Source organism: Curcuma longa, unplaced genomic scaffold (assembly GCF_044706935.1).
Source record: "Curcuma longa cultivar G26 ecotype Majalengka, Jawa Barat unplaced genomic scaffold, ITB_CL_G26_1.1 utg2646_np1212_2152390_RagTag, whole genome shotgun sequence".
NCBI lineage: Eukaryota > Viridiplantae > Streptophyta > Magnoliopsida > Zingiberales > Zingiberaceae > Curcuma > Curcuma longa.
In genome coordinates this window covers 1,875,695-1,888,813 of record NW_027435599.1, presented here as the reverse complement: position 1 = coordinate 1,888,813, position 13,119 = coordinate 1,875,695, and the positions used below count along the sequence as shown (strand labels likewise).

Sequence of the window (13,119 nt, the reverse complement as noted above, 5' to 3'; positions counted from 1 at the left end):
AGAGACTCTGCTCCTTCCAGGCGTCGGCAGTCCGCCGGAGCCCGATATCCGCCGCCGATTTCTCCAATGGCGCAGCGCCGCCTCTCCGACCTCTCATCCCATCTGCATCTGCCCGGCCCTGCCTCGGCCCCTCACAGCCCTCCCCCTCGGCCATGCGGATCCACTTGCGCAGCCACTTCCAGCTGCGAGGCCGAGGTGGATGCCGAGGCGGAGCTGGGTGGGGAAAAGGGATGCGTCTTTTGCCGGATCGTCCGTGGCGAATCCCCTGCATTCACGGTATAACCTTTTTTCGTTCTTTGGTCCTTTAGGATTTTCAGATGCCGGCCCTCTTTGTAAAAGGATGATGTTGTATGATAGTTCTTCGTACTGGAATCCCTGACCATGTTGTTTAGTTCTCTTTTTTTATCATTTGTTTCAGAAGTGTTTATTCTATTTCTGTGTCACTCTTTGCTCAAATGTTAATTGGGGCCAACCTTTTTGTTTCTCATCTAATATAGAGTCATTATTTTACAGTTGTCTAATTGATTTATAGAGTAGATTATCTAGAATGACATGATTGAAGCCTTGAACGAAGTCTGATACTGGCAGTATAAGTTCTAGCAATGGAGAAATTGAACGTCCAATCATGATGGAAAAAAATTATTTTGTTCTTATTTTAAGTTTTCCAAGAGGCCCTAAGAGATAAAATGGAGATTTAATATACTATTGCCATGGGTCATGCACAAAGAAACTTATACCACTTGAGAGAGAAATAGAGTTCTAGAACGTATTTTAGTAGGAAGCAAAAACCACATAGACTATGATAGTAATATGCATCAAATCGTACTCAGGGAGCATGTAGAGAACCTCCCATTACTATTTAGCTTCAGTTAGATTTTAAGTAGGGAATCTGGATGCTCTGTCTGTAATGAAGAGGTTGCCTTGAGATTTAAGGGGAAAATGTTGCATTATAACTATATGAAAATTAGGCAGAAACAAATTCAACAAGGAAAGATGAAAATGAAATACTTAATAAGAAATGAAGAAAAAAAATGTACATCTGTAATCTGTTGACTAAAAAAATAAAAATAACATTGGTCAATGATAAGTAATAACAAAGTTGAGATTGTTACCTAGTACTATACATATGGTATATTATCTACTAATGATTTGAGGATCTAGATTTAGGTAGATATTCACACAATTTGCGAGTTGAACAATAAATAAGATGTCCAATAGCTTCCACCAACAAAGAAATGTCTTGTAATGTTAGAGAAAAAACATTAAAAGAAATAATTATTCTTTATATAAAGAAGTAAACTATACCTTGATTTGCAAAGGGTAGTTTGGACATACTGAGGCAAGAAAGTTATATGATACCCAAAATAAGTTAGTTTCATCTTTATCACAACACTTAGAAATCTGGAAATTGCTTTGTGCTCCTCTTCATTATATTTATTGTCAGCATATGTATTGTTCTAATGTAACTTGCACATCAATGATATCCATTACACAGCCTTTTCTTAAAGAATTCCAGAAAACAGTAATAGTTACTTTAGGAACAGCCGAGGTCCATTTTTTTACCCATAGAAATTGGTTTTGATCCTTAGTATTTGGAATCTTCTAAATTTGCAATATGCTGTGCTCCTGCAAATAATCAAATTAGGACTTCATGATGATTTAGCAAAAGGGGTATTTTCAGTTTCAACATTGTTACTCTAGGAATTTTGGTGCTTTGGCTTCTGGTTCAACAAGACAATCTGGTTATTTAATCTTTTTAAGTCAAACTTATTAGTGAATTTAGTAAGCTATCCTAATTTCCATCGGAAATATCAATATGCTTTCTATTGGGCATAAATTATTAGGAGAAGGAACAGTTCCTGTGATAGTCTGCTGAACTATAAAGAATATAGTGGAAATATAAAGAGATGAAACCAAAGCGGCAGCTAAATACTGAAAAACAATTCACTTATGATTCATTGTCTTTTGGACCTTTAACCTTTCATGTTTGTTATTCTTGGTCTGTTATCACAAGCTTGGGTTTCCATCTCAGTAATCCATCTACTGATAATAGGTTAGAAATATCCTATTTGGAACCTTGCAGCTTTTGATATTTTGGTCTTGGCTTAATTGCTACTTTTATTTTGTTTGCAGCTTTATGAAGATGATGTATGCATGTGTATTTTGGATTCTAATCCATTGGCTTTTGGGTAAAGTATTTCTTCTGTTTTATGATATACTCTCTTAGATGCTACATGATTTCTCAAATTTTGGCATCCTTTCTCTTAAATGTTAAATGAATAAAAAATGAATTGAAATAAGGAATTAGCAATTGATATTCTTTTGTTACACAATTATGATGACTTTGTTTTTTGTTTGTATTTTAAAACCCTTTATCCTTCCATTTGGTGTGCAGGCACTCCCTTATCATTCCAAAATCACATACTCCTTCATTGGAAGCAACACCACCTGCTGTGAGTTTCTTGTGTCCTTACTGTGATCACTTGTAATTCTTGCATCTTACAGTAGCATTAGGTATAACTTTTATTTGACTGAAAACCAAACAATACTGTGCAGGATGCTGTTTTAACTTTTGTTCCTGTGCTATAAAGTTGGAAGTTATAGTTACATAAGTCTAACTATAGGGATAGCTAATGTTAGCTTTGGTTTCTTGTTTTCCACTGTCCTAAGGATTTGGCAAATGACTTGCAATAGAGTTGATGGGAAATTTACTTGGGTAGCATTGCAGTTTCACTTGTTCATCAGAATTGGAGCCCTTTAGAGTTATCATCTGAGACAGTAGTTGCACATGAATAGCATGCATTTTTAGTATCAGTAAGGATGCATGCTAAATACCTTCAATAATTATTGCTTTCTACTAATTTGAGATTCTGCAATGTTTGTTAGTGTAGTTGGGCATTACATAATCCACCATGATTTTCCCTTATGATCAATTGCTAATCTTTTTTTACTTTTACTTATCAAAATTTCTGGAGTTTGATCTATAACTAAAGAATAATTCTTTGGAAATATTGAGTCAAGGGCTCAATAATTCCCTCTCAGTTCCGTATGCACTTAATACCTTTGGCTGTGCATATTAGACACCTATGGATAAGTGCATACTAGGTTGTTTTCCAGGATCATGTATTTTGAAGACTTGTACCTCCTTACATTGCTTTTGCCCATTATCTCATATGTCAATATAATATAATCCAGCCTTTTGTACTATTAATAGTTTATATTTTCATGGTAAAATCAACTTCCCACTATGATTTAATTGAAATTAAAAGATATAGGAAAACAGCATCATCGTTCTACTCTTTTAGTAGTGCTATGTTTTTGATGCAGGTGGTAGCTGCCATGTGTTCAAAGATACCAATTCTTAGCAATTGTATAAGAAAAGCTACTCAAAGTGGTAGGTGGGACATATTAAAAAGATGTCTGCTGTGTATGATGGGTTTTGCAAATATTCTTTTCTGTGTTGCTTATTATCCTTCCCCTTAGCCTCATCCTTTCCCTTAGAAACTGGGTTTCTCCTTGAGGATCTGGTGAACCATATCTAGATCACGGTACCTTTCTTTCAGAGAGGATTGTGTTTAATGAGTCACTTAGATGTTGCATTGAGGAAAAATTTGTGCATCAGATCTAATTCTCTTTGCTTCAAATTTTTTTCCTTCCCTTTCTTTGGTCATTTAACTACTCTTGGTCATCATAGATTCATGTAATCAACTAACTGGCTTGCGTATATTAGTTGTGCAGTCTTGTGCTCATACATGCATTCAACTTTTTTGCCTCTGCATCAAAGGACATTATTTTGTTTTTGCTCTTTCAAATTCAAATACTTCCATCGCTATTGTTGATAGTTTTTTGTCCTTGCTTATGGTACTTTTGAAATAGCCAAACTTCTGTTTCTTCTTTGTTATCATATATTGTTTTAGAATATTTTTGAAATTATAATCACCCAAAGGTTTAATTAGCATCAAATGTCATATAAAGTTATTAGCTGAATTGATCATCAGCAATCCACCTCTCACCTTGGCACCAATTATCCCAAGTTATTCATCCTTGTGAAGTAAACACTATTCCACTCCTAGCTGCCTGCTGTTTGTGTGAAAGAATGATGTGAAATGTTTGAAAAAGAAATCATATAAGCTGTTGGATCTTTCCCTGTTAAATCACCTTTGTCCCATCACCTGCTGGAAGATCTGCGTTTTTGTAGTTATCGGTTACACTAATTTTTTGAATTTTGCAGATTCATTTAATTTATTAGTCAACAATGGATCAGCAGCTGGACAAGTAATATTTCATGTTAGTACTGATCATAATTCATTAGATGATTTTCAACTGCACTGGCTATATGTTGCCTTATTTAACCTAAGCTCGCTGCAGACTCACTTCCACATAATCCCTCGAAAAGCTGGAGACAAGCTATGGCCCTCTGAGGTAAGAACCTATAAACTCTGATCATTTAACTACCTTCATTTATCACGACTTTTTACACTTGCAACATGCAGAGTTTTCCTAGACAGCCCCTTGAATCAAACCAGGAAATAGTTGATCTGGTGAATACTGTCCGGGATCTAGTTTCTTCGCAGGCCTAGAACCTTATCTTTTTTTCTGAATAGATACTCTCAAAGAGTTTTGAAGAATAGGGACCTCCATCTTGGTACCTGATGTGCACAGAACTTTGTATATGCCATTGCTGTTATCTATACAAATTAGCGCCGGCGCTGAATATTTCTCATGCTATCCGACCCACCCAAAATAGATGATAATGCCGACGACTGAATATATCTTGAGCCTGTAATAATGTAGTTGAAAATGCTACATACCAAGCAAATATCACATGTGTGTTCCAACCATCATCTATCATCTAAAACATTTTCTGTACTTGGTCAAGGACATGATTTCTGAATGCTTCAATAGAACTGTCATACAATTTTAGTCTTCAGAAATGAATTACATGTCACAGATTAGATGTTTAAGTCAACCTTCCTAGAGATTCTGATGCTGAAGCATTTCCAACATTCAACAGATACACAGTTGAACAGGTAAAAGTAAACACATTCATGAACAGCATTTAGGAGTTACTGAGAGTGCACATCTCATACTATGTTTTTTGTTATTGCATATTTTGCTTTGTTGCAGGGAGGTCATCCTCAACTATCTTCAAACAATTGCAGTTGGAAGAAAAATCACTGCATCCATCCACCGACAGTTTGGTACCTGTTCATCAATCAAACAAAAGATTCATGTGAGAGATGAACACAGGAGAAGGTCATACGATCGATATCCGGTATCCGACTCGGTAGCAGATACTAGCTAGTTTCTGTACTTGCCTTCTTCCACCACATCCATTCTCCCTTTGGCAGTTGAAGAACACTGCAGTCACTGGATCACCGAGGTTGTAGACTGCTGCGAAATCTCTGGTGTTGAAGTTTTGCCTCCATCCCGGCGCATCAATAGTTTGCCGGATGGATTGCCGAAACAACACGAGCACAAACCGATGGATTCCTGCGATTGGCCGGGGACTCTCGTAGGCTACAATCTCATTTCCTGCAACTAATGAATATCAATCTTACAATCAGAGTTCACTCCTTTGGCAAAAGGGTAGAAATATATCTGCACTTTTAGCATTGCTTTCATACTCACCATAAGTTGCCCTTGGTGTTTCTAGGACATCAGTCACCAACCTACAGCAACAGTTTAAGGGAATTTATGAGCTCCTAATCAATCAGTTTCAGAGAGGTAAATATATTTGGCAAAAATTAATTTATAACTATTATAACATATTGTTATTACTATTGATTGGAGTTGAAGTATCTATGTTGTAACAACTATAAATCATAGTCGAGGTGGAGACATTCTTTTTGATGATTCCAAAAGGTTAGTTTTTACCAATGGAGGTACTCCCTCTTGGTTGGATTGCTAGGGCTTGGTGAATCAGGATCCACCATCACCTGAACACAAACATTATCAGGGTCAGTAAACTCATGCAATTAACCTGACCTAATTGAGTGGAGAAATACACTCACAAGAGTGTAATAATAAGCCCTAGAGTCATGTCCTTTGATCTCAACCCTCGGTTGGTTAGCCACGACCGACGGCTTGAGCTCCGACCCACTTGTCAGCTCTTTGCCATTGTAGAGCACTCTGAGTGAACCGGACCGAACAAACGGGTCCAACATGTCGCCCACAATGTTGCCAACTACAAGTGGGTCTCTTGACATGATCGATTGTGAATAGAGAAACTCAATTGGTGGTGCAAATGACAAGTAGAGATGGGGATGTTATATAGAGAGTGGCTAATGTTGGTCTAGGAATATGAGATTAGGATTGTGAATAGAGAAACTCAATTGGTGGTGCAAATGACAAGTAGAGATGGGGATGTTATATAGAGAGTGGCTAATGTTGGTCTAGGAATATGAGATTAGTATAATGTGGGGAGAACAATGTGGGGGAGACTGAGGTCATGGGAATTGAATTTTGTGAGGGTTAGTGGTCTTGTGAATAATATCTTTAGATTTGGATCCTTTTAAAACAGTTGTGCGGCGAAGTAGGGCAAATGTTGTTCAGTGAGTCATGATCTCTATACAACTTAGTTGTCTTCAAACTTGTTTATTTACTTATCAAGCTGGTTCAAACTGGAAATTTCTTGGTGAATATTATTTAAGTTTATAATTTATGTTAAATGTTTATCTATTCATGAAATCTATACTATTCTTTATTTTTAAAGTTTTATGAATACTAAATAAGTTTATTTATAAATTATTCGTACGAATTGGGTTCGCTAGTGTTAAGGTTGTTTATTTTATATGTTGTGGGTAAGGGTCGAATCTCGACGAAGCCGAGGCAATGTTCTCCTTCGTCATGGTCAACTATAGCTTCTCGATTTACCTCTTCATAGATGATTGTGGGGTCGATCGTGTGGCACCGTTGGGGTGGTAGATTCTATCTTTTTTGTTGAAGTTTATTTTATATGTCCTTGTATAATTGAATGAACATAAATGAGTTAATTTATCAAATCAAAATTCAAGTTTACACATTTTATTGGCACAATTGTTTGTTTTTAATGAGTCTATAACAATCATGTATTATTTGATGGCCTGATCTAGGCCATCGAATAGCATGTATATATAGTTTCCTTTCTCGAGAATACAAGGACTCAAATGCAAAGAGAAGCGAGAAGAGGGAGCCCCATTTGTGCACAAGTGAAGATACCATGTCTTATTGTTTGGTATCTAACTCTTCGAACCAATTAATTTTGAAGATAATCAATCTGTTTTAGACAACCTAGCAGCCTGACTTTCTTAGGCTCAATCTCCCACAAGAGGAAATTAATCTTACAATGCGCCACAGCTGAGATTCAACCCTTAGATGCTCAAGAAACTACGTACGCATCCTGCCATTGCATAGTAGCCCGAGAGCTCAACTCATGCAATATTATTCTAACAAGTAAAGTTTTGGATATGGGTTGATTCATTAGCATGAAAATTCTATTTGAAGGGTGCACATATTTGCCTTTTTATTGTTAATCATTTAGTGTTATTTGTATATATAAAAAGGAACAATGTACACAAAAAAGTGAAATGAGGAAAGATTTGATACTTTGATGATCTAAAGCAACTTTGGATAATGATGAGCATTTTGGATTTATACATGATTTATTGTCTTAGATTCCATTTTTATCCCATTTATTACAATTATATGCAACCGTAGCAAATAAGAACCACATTGAGAAGAAGTCCAAAACCATCAAATATGTTCTCCAAGCCCCAACAATGGTGGAATTCAGTCTTACCAAATTCACTACATTGGTTGTTACATCGTAAGCCATGAGAAGTCGTCACTAGTTTGTGCCGCAAGGAAATGTGATCATGTGTGAAATTTAGACATGGAGTGGATTATCAACATCAAAGGCCTCTTATAAGTACTAATTCACTACTTATTGTGTTGTCAAGAGGATAAATTGTCTAAACTAACACATGAAATTCATAGTAAGCATCACTATTCAACAACAATAACAATTAACTCTTTATCCCATTAAATAGGATCGGTTATACAGATCTTTATATACCATTAGGTTGAATGATCATCTATTATAGTATTATCTATATTATTATATTTTTTAATTACTAATTAAGTCTCTCTTAGTTTCTCTCTTCATCAATTAATGTACGCATTTATCACATCTCACATCGTCTAATTGAAATATTTATTAATCGTGTATATATAATATATATATATATAATATATCATCTTAAATGTGTCTTTCGGATTTTTTCTTTTAAGTTTGATTTCTTTTATAATATTTTCATTTCTTATTCTATCTATCTTTGTAAGTTTGTATTTTCACCTTCATATTCTAATCTATAAACCCTAAACCTTAAGCTCTCATTTTTATTAGTGTACTCGTTTCATAGTTCAACATTTAATTCTATATAACATAGTCAGCTTTAACTGCCATGCATTTTATACAATTTCTTTTTAACTTTTAAAGGTACCGTATGATTATAAAAAAAATTACTTGACCCCCTTCTCTATTTTAATTATCTTATTTGTATCCTATATTTAGGATATCTTTATCTTTTTTTATAAAAACAATCATATATATATTTAAAGCTCGTAGTTACGTGTATTTATCATCGTCTATCTTAATATATAATTAAATTACTAGATCTACTATTTATCAAATTTAAATTCGATAGATTCGAACTTAACTTTTACTCTTTTATGTGAAGAATCCATACGTCATGCAAAACAAGAGGGAATCCTTTACTACTTTCTTTTCTTTTTTCTTTGAGTTCTTAATTAAACAAACGCAGTGATGGAGAATAAAAGGATTTTAACTTGTTCTGTATGGCTTGCTCGATTTGGATGGGGAAGATATATATGCATCAGATACAGTTAACCACGGTTAACTAGTGGGCCTTCTTAACTCTAGTTTAGTTGGCTTAATCTTATGACTAGATGCACGTAGAGACTGTGAACTGGATAATGCCTGTGTTGGAAGCCGAACATCAAGAACTGAGAGGTTAGAAGATAAGAGACAGTAAATCTAAAGTGAAAATTTTTTTGTTAATTTTCTTCTCATGCTGGATCAGTCAGTTAGTTGTTGTTTATAGTTGAAGTATTTTATCTAATACCGAAAAAATTGTAGGGTATTAGATTAATTGCCCTGACAGATATAGTATTGTTGGTGTAATCAATCTCGATTAAGATTATCAAGTTAATCAAGTTTGAGTTGACTTGAGTTTAAATATTTGATCAATATATTAATTTTATCGAGTAGAAGTTAAGGTTGACTGGATACTCGATAAGAAGTGAAAAGTTTAAATGGGTCATAATTGACTCGACACTTGAAAATTTAAATGGGGTTACAGTTTTGTTCCGTCATTATAATTTTTCTTCTCATGTTGAAAGTAAGTCAACTGTATTTCATCTGATACTGAAAAAATTATATATTCTCATATTAATTACTCCCACGGATATATTACAGTAGTGATAAAAAAAACTAAGAGGATCAGAATTTAAATTCCACTAGGAACAAATATTTTAAAAGTCGACTTTTAAATATGTATAAATTCTGCTCTAGATTTATTTGATAGACAGCTCACTCTATAGTTCATTCATCCTCAATTTTAGACCGAAACAATTACAATAAGAACGACATTGAGAAGCCTTTATTTGCAACGTAGGCAATTCCAAAACCATCAAATATGTTCTCATCCCTAACAATGGTGGAATTCAGTCTTACCAAATTCACTACCATAGTTGATACATTGTCGGGCCATAAGAATCGTAACTAGTTTGTGCCACGAAAATGTAGATCGTGTGTAAAATTTTGATACGGAGTGGATTATTAGAACCAAGGGCTTCTTATAAGTACTACTTCACTACTTAATAGTGTTATGGAGAGGATAAATTGTATACATCTAAACTAACACATAGAATTCATAATAAGCATTAGTATTCAATAACAACAATAATAATTAAGTTTTTATCCTACTAAGCATGGTCAATTATATGAATTCTTCAATGTTATTGGATTCAATTCCTTACTATATAATTATCTATATTTAAATATATATTTTATTATTGCTAATTAAGTCTTTTTATATTGTCTCACTAAGACATTTATTGATCATCTAAGTATATATTTACATCATTTTAAACATATCTTTTAAAGTTTTCTCTCAATATATGTAACCTAACTTTCTTTTTAATTTCTCATTTCTTTATTCTATCTATCCTCATATATCTACATATCCATTTTAATATCTTTATGTCTACAATTCTCATCTTCTACTCATGTATTTACTTCATATTACCACTATTATATATATATATATAATTTTAAAGATACCTTACGATCACAAAGGACATGTAACATCCTTCTCCATTTCAACTACGGTGTTTGTATCCTATGTAAAATATCTCTATCAACCCTTCTATTCTTTTACAAAAATAATTCAAAATATTTAAAACTTTCAATTATAAATAATTCATCATCTTATATCTTACCAATTATATTACTATATCTATTAAATTTAAATTTCATTTATTCTATTTTTACTCTATTAAACTTAAAACTTGTAACTTCCAACATCTCCGTCAAGGTTCAAATTTTATATTTACTCTTTTATCACTATTAATTTCTAAAAAATCTCATCACTAGATGCTTTAATTCCTCAAATGGGAATAACGTGAAGAATCCATACGTCAAGATACCTAAACTCTCAGTTATATCTATTATATTTATCATCGTCTATCTTAACAATTATATTATTACATCTACTACTATTATCAAATTTAAATTCTATAGATTTGAACTTAACTTTTACTCTTTTAGGAACCTTATCTACTAAAACAACGTAATTAAGCATCACTATTAATTAGTTTTTAAAAATTATCAGCACTGAATGCTTTCCTCGGATGGGAATATATAATGGACGAGATTTTGAAAAGGTGAAGAATCCATTCTTTTTTTTTTTTCTTTTCTTTTGTTCTTTCCTTCAATGATCGATCGAGTTCTTAAACAAACGCAGTGATGGAGAATAAAAGGATTTTAACTTGTTCTGGATGGCTTTCTCGATTTGGATGGGGAAGATATATATGCATCAGATACAGTTAACCACGGTTAATTAGTGGACCTTCTTAACTCTAGTTTAGTTGGCTTAATCTTATAACTGGATGCATGTAGAGATTGTGAACTAGATAATGCTCAATTCCTACAGTAAATTTGTTAAAGTGGATAAAAAATAAATAAATCAAGAATTGATATCTTTCCTTGTAGTAGTCAATTATAATTTTTAAATTTATCTTTTTACATACAATCATGGAATTGACTATATAGAACCATTGAAATAATGGATTTCCATTTTTGTTGACGTGAATTGGATAATGCCTGTGTTGGAAGCCAAACATCAAGAACTGAGAGGTTAATTTGAAGATAAGAGACAGTAAATCAAAAGTGAAAAAAAAAAACAGTTTTGCCCTTTCATTGTAATTTTCCTTCTCATCTCATGCTGGAAAGAGTCAGTCAGTTGTTTATAGTTGAAGTATTTTATCTAATATCGAAAAAAATTATAGGTTATCAGACTAATTGCTCTGATGGATATAGTACCATTAGTGTAATTGATCAAATTTAAATTGACTCGAGTTGAATTTAAATGTTTAATCAATATGTTAGTTTATCAAATAAGTTAAGTACGTTAAGATTAATTAGATATTCGATAAGAAATGAAAATTTTAAATGGATCATGATTGATTGGACACTTAACGGTCAATAATTCAATAAAAAATTAATAAGATAAAAGTTTAAATAGATTATAATTGATCGGATATTAAGAATTAAGAGATTTAAAGATGAAACATTAAATCTAAAGTGAATTTCAATTTTGCTACGTCATTATAATTTTTCTTCTCATGTTATCTTTAAAAAAAATAATAAATTATCATACTAATTGCTCTCACAATATGATACAGTGATAAAATATTTAAAAGAAAAAACTAAGAGGCAATGGTCAACGTTTGAATCCGGACTGTGACCCAGGGACCCGCGATTCGATCCTCGATCAGCTACGGCGTATTTGTAAGAATTTTCTTCCAAATGGAGAACGCAATCAAAGGATGCTGATCAAAGGACGTTGAGCATCTGGATTGGCTGTCGTATGTGCTTCCCGATTTACTCTGGTGGTCGATGGGAAACTTCCGTACTTCCCGATTTACTCTGGTGGTCGGTGAGAAACTTCTGTGGGACCGACCCTCAGGGATTGGACTCCGATTTATTCTGGTGGTCGGTGAGAAACTTCTGTGGGACCGGATCGACCACCCTCAGAGATTGAGTCCATGAGATTGACTGAGATTTATCAATTTTTTTTTAGAAAAAATTAAGAATATTTTAAAAGTTGACTTTTAAATATATATAAATAATGCTCTATATTTATTTATATATACAAAGGAATACGATACTTGGGTCCTCATGTCTAACATTTTCATTAAGAAAATACAGCATCATATTTGATTTGTCAAGACATAAAAAAAAACTCAAATCACATCCAAATTTATAAATTATACTAGCACACAAGATCTTTCAACTTTGTTTTTATTCTTCTTGCTCAAGTTCATGGAAGTATATTTGCTAGAAGCCTTCATTTTGTTTTTATAGGTAGCAATAGTCCATTGATATATCTTGCAATAAGTTGATACATTTGTAAGTTACTTCACTTTAAATGTCTTATTAAATGAGTTAAGAGTCGAGTTTAACCGCGTTCAAACTCGTCTTCAAACTTATTTACACATCTCAAGAGCGAGTTCACAAATATTCTTGATATCGACTTCTTCAGTAAAAAATAGAATCTATCATCCTAACCCATGACTATCTGTGAGTAGGTAAATTGAGAAAATTGCAATTAACCACGATGGAAGAGAGCATTGTTTCAGCTTCGTCGAAATTCTACTCTTGTCCAATTCAGCAGTTCTGCTCCGTCGTAACCAACTCAACTATGTCCCGAGAGCTAAAGATCGACTTCTAAATATGCATAAGATGTACTTTAAATTTATTAAAGTAGGATTAGAAGAATTGACAAAAAAAAAAGAGGAGAAATATGCATATGTACTTGAGATTGTATACGATAA

General features: G+C 33.4%; 2 protein-coding genes across 2 annotated transcripts; one reads left to right on the top strand and one right to left on the bottom strand.

Annotated features, from left to right (window-relative positions):
• Window positions 1-4,844, top strand: LOC141819879 (adenylylsulfatase HINT3-like). The gene is made up of 7 exons (XM_074707133.1): window positions 1-276; window positions 2,134-2,189; window positions 2,396-2,453; window positions 3,328-3,394; window positions 4,232-4,287; window positions 4,369-4,422; window positions 4,494-4,844. Exons 1-7 carry the CDS (start codon window positions 67-69, stop codon window positions 4,578-4,580), a joined length of 588 nt encoding a protein of 195 aa, XP_074563234.1. The 5' UTR covers window positions 1-66; the 3' UTR covers window positions 4,581-4,844.
• Window positions 4,845-5,174: 330 nt separating this feature from the next.
• Window positions 5,175-6,209, bottom strand: LOC141820108 (protein FLOWERING LOCUS T-like). The gene is made up of 5 exons (XM_074707389.1): window positions 6,015-6,209; window positions 5,878-5,939; window positions 5,632-5,672; window positions 5,319-5,535; window positions 5,175-5,205 (listed from the first exon to the last, which is right to left on the bottom strand). Exons 1-5 carry the CDS (start codon window positions 6,207-6,209, stop codon window positions 5,175-5,177), a joined length of 546 nt encoding a protein of 181 aa, XP_074563490.1.
• Window positions 6,210-13,119: the final 6,910 nt, after the last annotated feature.